Source organism: Lampris incognitus, chromosome 20 (genome assembly GCF_029633865.1).
Source record: "Lampris incognitus isolate fLamInc1 chromosome 20, fLamInc1.hap2, whole genome shotgun sequence".
Classification (NCBI taxonomy): Eukaryota; Metazoa; Chordata; class Actinopteri; order Lampriformes; family Lampridae; genus Lampris; species Lampris incognitus.
In genome coordinates, this window is record NC_079230.1 from 18,149,436 (window position 1) to 18,159,374 (window position 9,939).

The following is a 9,939-nucleotide window of genomic DNA, read 5'->3' on the forward strand; positions in this document are numbered from 1 at the left end:
CTTAGTAGTCGTCCATGTCATCAGCTGACAGCATCCAGGTCTCCTCCATGACAGTCAACTGAAGAGACCAAATACTTCTCTATTTTATTGCTCTTAGGGATGAAGAGTTTATTTAGATTTATTAGCATATCAAGTGCATTGCTTATCTCTTACCAGAAATTGTCAATTTGTCATGATACGGTGGAGCGTCGATTAACGGTTTGTTGTGTTGTGTTGTGTAACTAACTTGACCAGGGTTTGCTGAAACGATGATTGCAAGTTGTCCCGTGTCGCTGCATGTATAGAAGGTGACGCGAGCATCGGTAAAGGTTAGGGATCCACTCTTCCAGCAGGGTACTCTGGGTAAAAGCGTCCAGCAGGTGGTACACGTTACATTTATTGGAAGCCATTAACAAAATGGATTGTGGCACTGCAGATATTTCTAGAAAACCCAGCCTTAAACCTGCATTCACACAGTTAAAAAGGACTTTTAGAAGGTTCGATTTCCTGTACTTCAACTAGGATGTTATTGACTTCCATTTTATCTGTTTGAAATCTATGGCTTTGCCCAAGGAATGAAACAAACTGCTGCTCACTGGAACGGCATTGTTCTTAACAAGTCATTCTTGGGCAGTCGAACAGAAATATTTAGGAACTTTTTCACCTCGTTCCACTGAAAGACCTCTTGCATTGTAAAGGGGTTCTGGTTGCTGTAACTAATTTGTCAGCCGACATTGACCAAAATTTGTTTGAAATGATTATTTTAACTGCAAAGTCTTGATTATAGTTGGCCCGAACAAAAACAAAAGACGGCCTCAAAAGTGGAAATATCCCATGTAAAAAATGTTAAACCATGATATTTATATGAATATCTGGTGCATATTTACCTCCCGGAGCAGCCAAACTCATATTTTCACAGCATTTGTAAATAACGTGGTGCTGCCAGAGCTTAGTGAATTGGCCCGTAGGAAAGTGGTCATGTACCAGTGTGTTTGGAACACACACACAGACACACAAACACACACACACACCAAAATATATCCTTGTTTATACAATGAAATTGTCAGTATTTCACTCTCTCTCTCTCTCACTCTCACACACACACACACTTTCACATGCACACTCTTTCTCTCATACACACACTCTTTCACGTACACACTCTGTCTCTCTCACACACACACACTCCCTCCATCCCTGTTTCTCTCTTTCTCACACACACTCTCTTTCTCTCTCTCTTTCTCTCTCTCACACGCTCTCTCTCACACACACACTCTTTCTCTCACACACTCTCTCTCACACACACACTCTTTCTCTCTCTCTTTCTCTCTCTCACACGCTCTCTCTTTCTCTCACACACACACTCTTTCTCTCACACACTCTCTCTCACACACACACTCTTTCTCGCACACATTCTCTCTCTTTCTCTCTCTCTCACACACACACTCTCTCACTCACACACACTCTCACACACACACACACACACTCACTCCCCCCTTTCTATCTCTCTCTCTCTGTCTCTCTCTCTCTCATACACACACACGCACACTCACACACACACACTCACTCTCTCCGCTCTCTCTTACACACACACACACACACACACACACACACACACACAAAATTGTCCAACAGACGGAAAAATGTCATAAATGAATATTCGGCTGTACAAATTAAACTGACATACCGACAAAAGCAGTGGAATGGTAATGCAAAAATTTGTCTGTGTATTTATGCATCCTTTCCTCTGCACACGTGCGTAGTCTCCGTGTGTGTTGGATGAAAACTGCATGCCTGAGTGTATTTTTGTCTGACGCTGTTTGAGCACTGAGGCATTTATCTGTTGTTGTTACACCAAGTTCTTCTCATGGAGAGCTTAAGTTGTTTTAAGTATGTCAGCTTCTGCCAAGTGTCTTAGTATGTGGGTGTGGGTGTTTGTGAGAGAGAGAGAGGTATTTGGTTAATTGCAAAGTTTACTGTCATTATCAACCGTCTACCTCATCTATCACTCCCCTCCTCCCGTTTCCATCTTAATTTCCCTGCTTCTCTCTTTTCTTGTAAATTATCGACTCTTGCTTCCTGCAGCTCTTCTCCTCTCCTGTTTTTGCCCTTCTCACTCGCTCTTTAAGTGAATGCCCTGTCTTTTTGTGGTCTTCCGTTACTTCCAGGTCCCCTTTGTCCTCTGCTGCGTTCACTCACAATTCTCTCTCTTCCATCCACCACTCGGTTTCCCCTCTCCTTTTTCTATTTTCTGTCTGTCTTCTATTTCCCAACATATCTCCCATATCTGTTCCCCCACTACACCCTGGTAACTCTCTCACTCTCTCTCTCTCTAGTTCTCATTCCTTCCATCCCTTTGTTCAGCAGTAAGGGATGAGTAGCTTTTAATGGGCTGTGTGATTAACATCTCTGGTTAACAGGAAGGAGAAAAATGGGCAGAGTAGGAGACGAGGACGTTCGAGGTGCCGTAGAAACGGGGGAAAAAGAGGGTGAGAGAGAAAAGTAAGGATGGTGAACTATCAGGAGGAGGGAGTGAAGAGAGACAGATGGAGCCATCAGGATGTACAGATGGAGGATAGAAAAGATGGGGGTGTAGGAGGAAAGAGTGGATTGAAGAGGGGGATTTGAATTCCACATACTCCTTTACTATCCCCTTTACTCATTTTTTCCCTTCTTCTCTCACCTGCTCCCTTCGTCTCATCCTCTTTGCCCTTCTACCTCCTCTCTTTCATTCTGTGCCTCCTTTCCTTTTCTCTCCTGTCCATTCTTCCATCCCTCTCTCCTTCTCCTCCCTCCGTTCTGCCCCAGGCTAATAGTTCCCAGTTGTCTGTGCTGAACTCTTAGACAACACCACTTCTGTAATGTAGACCCACCTGTGTGTGTGCGTGTGTGCGTGCGTGCGTGCGTGCAGGTGTGCGCGCGTGCGTGCCTGTACATACATGTGTGATTAACTATGTGTCTGTCCTTATGTTTGTGGGTGTGTGGGCGTGCATGCACGTGTGTCTAGTCAGCCCAAGCTCAGGACATGTAAATAGAATTAGCCCATTTCACGCTCAATCTCACCCTTTGGTAATTAACCCCTAGGGTTATTTGGTGTGTGTGTGCATGTGTGCATGCACGCGTGTTTCTGCATGTTTAGGGGTCAGGGGGCCAAGATCGTATTTGAGGATATCCGGCCAGTGGAAGGCGTGTGTTTCTCCAACATATGTGCTTCCATGTGTGGACTGTGTGCGCATGTCTGGGTGCATACCCTCCTCTGTTTGTGTGTGCCTGCCTGCATGCAAGTGTGTGTGTGTGTGTGTGTGAGAGTGAGAGAGTGTGTAATTTGATTTCCCTTTGAGGTGAGCCTGCCTTTTGAGTGAACTGTGGTGTAGACTTTTCCTGAGGTAGAGCTCAGTTCACCTCTAAAGAGTATCTGTCTACGTCCTCAATGGAATCCTTCTGCTGCTGTCAGGCTTGCAGAGGTTGAGATAAATTACATTTTGTATCAGAGGGGAAATTGGATAGTTGCAGAGCCAAAAAACAGAGGTGTAATCTGGAGAACAAAGATAAAAAATGCCACCAAAGGATAGGGATTCGCTTTGCAAATTTTTGGTTGAAAGATCATGTGTCTCCACTATGCCTGGAATAAGTTTCTTTACAGTGACCAGTTTGAAATTAAGAATGATTATTGGCATATTAACAGGTGTTTGCAGGTTTCAGGTTTACAGATGTGCTGATAATACTAGTAATTCAAAGTCCTGCCTTTCTGTAGTCATACTCCTGCATTCATCTCCAAAATGTTGATTCTTAAGGAGTTAGGGGAACAAAGGAAGGATCTGGGCTACAAAACTGACTTCCAGTATTCACTTGGGAAACGATAGTTGGAGCTATAAAATTAGTTAAATAGGCCCAAGGATTCCAACATTCTAACTTATTCATGACCAAATACAGTTAATCACATTTACTTCCAACAGTTTTTAGTTCCGACAGTCATCCTGGCTGGTATTCGTTCTCTTGGACAGTGATTTTTTTTTTTTTGTTGCTTAGTTTGGATATATGTGTTCTAGTTTGGATTCATGTGTTCTTAGTTTGGATATGTATGTGTTCTAGTTTGGATATATGTGTTCTAGTGTGGATATATGTGTTCTAGTTGGAATATGTTTGCTCTTAGTTTGGATATATGTGTTCTTAGTTTGGATATATGTGTTCATGTTTGGATATGTGTTCTAGTTTGGATTCATGTGTTCTTAGTTTGGATATATGTGTTCTAGTTTGGATACATGTTTTCTAGTTTGGATATATGTGTTCTTAGTTTGGATATATGTGTTCTAGTGTGGATATATGTGTTCTAGTTTGGATACATGTTTTCTAGTTTGGATATATGTGTTCTTAGTTTGGATATATGTGTTCTAGTGTGGATATATGTGTTCTAGTTTGAATATGTGTGTTCTTAGTTTGGATATACACTCACCGGCCACTTTATTAGGCACACCTGTCCAGCTGCTCATTAATGCAAATTTCTAATCAGCCAATCACATGGCAGCAACTCAATGCATTTAGGCATGTAGACATGGTCAAGTCGATCTGCTGCAGTTTAAACCGAGCATCAGAATGGGGAAGAAAGGTGATTTAAGTGACTTTGAACGTGGCATGGTTGTTGGTGCCAGACGGGCTGGTCTGAGTATTTCAGAAACTGCTGATCTACTGGGATTTTCACGCACAACCATCTCTAGGGTTTACAGAGAATGGTCCGAAAAAGAGAAAATATCCAGTGAGCGGCAGTTCTGTGGGCAAAAATGCCTTGTTGATGCCAGAGGTCAGAGGAGAATGGCCAGACTGGTTCGAGCTGATAGAAAGGCAACAGTAACTCAAAGAACCACTCATTACAACCGAGGTATGCAGAAGAGCATCTCTGAACGCACAACACGTCGAACCTTGAGGCAGATGGGCTACAGCAGCAGAAGACCACACCGGGTGCCACTTCCGTCAGCTAGGAACAGGAAACTGAGGCTACAATTCGCACAGGCTCATCAAAATTGGACAATAGAAGATTGGAAAAACGTTGCCTGGTCTGATGAGTCTCAATTTCTGCTGCGACATTCGGATGGTAGGGTCAGAATTTGGCGTCAACAACATGAAAGCATGGATCCATCCTGCCTTGTATCAACGCTTCAGGCTGGTGGTGGTGGTGTAATGGTGTGGGGGATATTTTCTTGGCACACTTTGGGCCCCTTAGTACCAATTGAGCATCGTGTCAACGCCACAGCCTACCTGAGTATTGTTGCTGACCATGTCCATCCCTTTATGACCACAGTGTTCCCATCTTCTGATGGCTACTTCCAGCAGGATAACGCGCCATGTCATAAAGCTCGAATCATCTCAGACTGGTTTCTTGAACATGACAATGAGTTCACTGTACTCAAATGGCCTCCACAGTCACCAGATCTCAATCCAATAGAGCACCTTTGGGGTGTGGTGGACCGGGAGAGTCGCATCATGGATGTGCAGCCGACAAATCTGCAGCAACTGCGTGATGCTATCATGACAATATGGACCAAACTCTCTGAGGAATGTTTCCAGTACCTTGTTGAATCTATGCCACGAAGGATTAAGGCAGTTCTGAAGGCAAAAGGGGGTCCAACCCGGAACTAGCAAGGTGTACCTAATAAAGTGGCCAGTGAGTGTATGTGTTCTTAGTTTGGATATATGTGTTCTTAGTTTGGATATATATGTTCTAGTTTGGATATATGTGTTCTTAGTTTGGATATATGTGTTCTAGTTTGGATATGTGTTCTTAGTTTGGATATATGTGCTCTAGTTTGGGTATATGTGTTCTAGTTTTGATATGTGATCTTAGTTTGGATATGTGTGTTCTTGTTTGGATTTAAGTGTTCTTAATTTGGATATATATATGTTGTAGTTTGGATATATGTGTTCTAGTTTGGATATATGTGTTCTTAGTTTGTATATATGTGTTCTAGTTTGGATATGTGTGTTCTTAGTTTGGATATATATGTTCTAGTTTGGATTTAAGTGTTCTTAGTTTGGCTTTATGTGTTCTAGTTTGGATATACGTGTTCTCAGTTTGGGTATATGTGTTCTTAGTTTGGATATATGTGTTCTAGTTTGGATATATGTGTTCTTGTAGTTTTTGGATATGTGTTTTTGTCTTTGTGTCGCACTGCTGCGGGCTGGGGGAAATGGTATTTCGTTTCATATCATGTACGCAAGTACATGAAGTGAAATGACAGTGTTCCTGATTCCTGATACTTGGCATGTTCTCTCTCGTTTTCTGTGATATCTGTGATTCTTTCATTGATAGAAGGAATCACAGATATGGTTTGAATTCAGTTTAATTTGGGTGTCCTGAGATCCTTTGATTTACTCTGCATACATGGAACAACAAAGCACACACACACACACACACACAGAGGATGACAGCCATATGGACAGTACATGATTATAGTAGATAGTTATATGTGGCTTATATGCTACTGCTCAGAGATACACAATAAACAACCACACTGACACTAAAAGCACAACGCTCAGCATAGCTCTACCACAAAAGGTCAGATCTGTAGATTTGTCGCTGTTGTCTAGTAGTGTATGCGAAACAGCAAGTTTACTTCAAAGCCAGTGAACACACAAGGCAGAGCAGGATGATAAATGCACAAATCACACCACTACAAATACACAATGCTTCTGACCATGATTATAATCACTTGAATGTCTCTACGTGTGTTGGTGCGTTTGAGAGAGAGAGAGATTAATGAAGGTAATTAAATATGCAGACTCGGAACGGAAGGACTGCTGTTTATTGTTAAAACACTTTAATGTGTGTGTGTGTGTGTGTGTGTGTGTGTGTGTGTGTGTGTGTGTGTGTGTGTGTGTGTGTGTGTGTGTGTGTGTGTGTGTGTGTTCACTAATAACGGATAATAAGGTGGTTTACCCTGATTGCTCTGTTTTGAGAGTGTATTTTTGTGCTAGTCTTTGTGTGTGTGTGTGTGTGTGTGTGTGTGTTTATCAGAGTTAGTGTGTCAAGGTGATTGTGTTTGTGATTCTGTGTGGCCTTTTGTCTGCATGTATATATTGCTTTTGTGTTTGAATGGTTTGTATCATCAATGTACGGTATGTTGCCGAGGGTTTGTGTGTGTGCGTGTGTGTGTATCTGTGATGAATGAAGGTAATTAAATATGCAGAGTTAAAACGGAAGGGCTGGTGTTTATTGATAAATCACTTTAAGGTTTGTGTACATGTGTGCATTTGTGTACGTGTGAGTAAGCTCCTTGCTTATTAACCCATCAGTCATGTCAGGACTGATTTAGTTAATTACATTGTGCGATAGAACATACTCCTCTCCTTCTCTTTTTTCTCTCCATTTCTTTCTCTCTTCCTTCTTTACTTTCACTCTCTTTTTCCTCCAACCCACTCCTTTCATTCTGTCCTCTCTCTCTCCCTTCTTTTTCCATCGCCGGCTCTCTCACTCCCCTCATTCTCTTGGAATGCAGACACCGAGGTCAAGATGGAGGCCACGACAAGTCACTAGATCACACACACACACGCACACACACAGGCTATAATGACCCACAACTATATGGACTCATACCTGCATACATGGAGCTGCACACATTTACAATGACGTTTTGCTTCAGATGCTTCTACAACACACACACACACGCACACACACACACACACACACACGCACACGCACATACACTCTTGCTGTGGTTTCTGTATTAATGCGTTGTCATGTACTTCCTAATCCACTGCATTAAATTCCTCTTATCCCACTTCATCATTCTGACTGTAACTCAACTATGGAACTCCATTAACACTCAGTGTGTGTATGTGTGTGTGTGTGCGTGCGTGCGTGCGTGCGTGCGTGCGTGTGTGCGTGCGTAGATAAATGGCATAACTTTGGACGACCCCAGCCCAGGTGATATTCGGTTTATAATAATTGTGGAAGTGATGGATATATATGTGCGTGTGTGTGTGGGTGTGGTGGGGAGATGGAGGGGGAGTGGAAATGAGTGTGAGTTTGGGGGGGGGGGGGGTGAAAGAGGCAGGAAAAGAGTTACAGATGGGAAAGGTTAAAAGAAATCAAAAATACATCAGGCTATTCAAACAGTGTAGTTGTGTTGTGTACTGATTTTCAAACAGTGTGTTACTTTTATCTCTGTCTATCTCTCTGTCTCTCTGCAGGGTAAGAGATCCCGGTCTGTGTATGTTTGCGTATAAACAGATTGCAATCTTTCAAACATTATCTCACTCTCTTTGCATGTGTCTCTGTGTGTCTGTCTGTCTGTCTCTTTGTCTCTGTGTGTGTGTGTGTGTGTGTGTGTGTGTGTGTGTGTGTGTGTGTGTGTCTCTGTGTGTGTCTCTGTGTGTGTCTCTGTGTCGCTCTGCAGGGTAAGGTAGCTCAGACGGCGTGCATGTCTGCCTGTAAACACATCTCCACGTCACTGCTGCAGCTGCTGTTGGACCCAGAGGTCAGGCAGATCTCCATCGGGGCTCTGCACCAGCTCAACGCCGACATCAGGGAGTGTGAGAGTGAGTGCACGCACAAGTACAGACACACACTGTTTTACCTTCCAGTTTTGTGTTTTGTTTTTGTTTGGTTTGTTATTTCAGCCATTTTCCCTCGCCGTACTTCATGCCGCTGTTTTCCTCCATTTAATCTCTCATCATCTCGGCCCCTCTTCAGTCCGCCCCCCCCCCTTTCTTTTTCTCCATGAGCTATGTCATCATGAAACAGAAGAAGTGTTTTGGTAACGTTGAAATTATTTATCATTTAACACCAGAACGACCAAGGCCGTCATGTTGACGCTTTTGGATTTTCAAAGTTTGATAACTTTGCAAAAAAAAAAAGAAAAAAGATACAGACCTGCTGCTCCCTGAATTTCCTAAAATTGCATATATGAGTTTAAGATCAATTGCACAAAAACGTTATGATAAGATCGACCTAAAATGACCACGAGCCGTTATTTTGACGGCTCGTAATTTGCACGTGATTGTGTGCGTCATGTCAGTGTTGATGACGTGTGTGGGTCGCATCGTTTCCTTCGTGAAGTTCGTTGCTCTGTCCTAGAAACACACTAGTGCTCTCCAGTGCAGAGTAATAGTCTAAACATGATTTTTGATTATTGCCAACGTGTCTGGCTACAGACGCCGTTACAGACGCACCATGACTACCATCGACATGTTGCAGTATTTACAGGCGTTGGACAGCAGCCATTTTAAATTGTTTGAAAAATAGTGTTAAAATTGTGAAAATTTTAATTTTGGTATCAGTCTTTTCTTAACAGACCTACTAACATATGCAATGCATTAATATCTCAACTGGGTATTCATCTTGACAGAATATAGAGTTTAAAAAACAGTGGGCTGTCATTTTGACCGCCCATGGTCGTTCTAGTAGTTTTTAAGTTCCAGTCGTTGTTTTTGACTGTTTCAATATTTATTTTCATTTCTTTTTTTACATTTCACGTTTTGTAGGCCTTGTTACGTTTGTTAGATTAGCAACATGTGTTTTTTCTCTTTCGTTTTTCAGGTACTATTTTTCACTTTTTCAATTTTGCTGTTGAAGTTGGACCATATCTCTTTGAAGTTTAAATTGTTTAAAAATAGTATTATGGTTGTTGGCGGCCTGTCCAGGGTGTCTCCCCGCCTGCCACCCAGTGACTGCTGGGATAGGCTCCAGCATCCCCCGCGGCCCTGAGAGCAGGATAAGCGGTTCGGATAATGCATCATATCTCAACTGGGTATTTCTCTTGACAGAACATAGAGTTTAAAAGCCGGCGGTCATTTTGACCGCCCATGGTCGTTTTAGGTAGGGGTGAAATCCCGGTCGTTCTAGTGTTAAAAATGATATTGATTTGTCAGAATGCAAGATAAAGGCCCTTGCCAAGGTGGTTATCTGGTCACAATGCTGGCATTGACGCCACAGGGGGCGCTATGGAACAACCCATCCTGCAACCGAAG

General features: G+C 42.7%; 1 protein-coding gene across 2 annotated transcripts in view; it reads left to right on the plus strand.

Moving 5' to 3' along the window:
- The window catches only part of exoc6b (exocyst complex component 6B), a 99,637-nt gene that overhangs the window by 60,478 nt on the left and 29,220 nt on the right, over positions 1–9,939 (plus strand). For both annotated transcript variants that reach the window (XM_056300071.1, XM_056300072.1), the window contains one exon: positions 8,367–8,508. In XM_056300071.1, the coding sequence (XP_056156046.1) occupies positions 8,367–8,508 (142 nt within the window). The remainder of the gene's footprint in view (positions 1–8,366; positions 8,509–9,939) is intronic.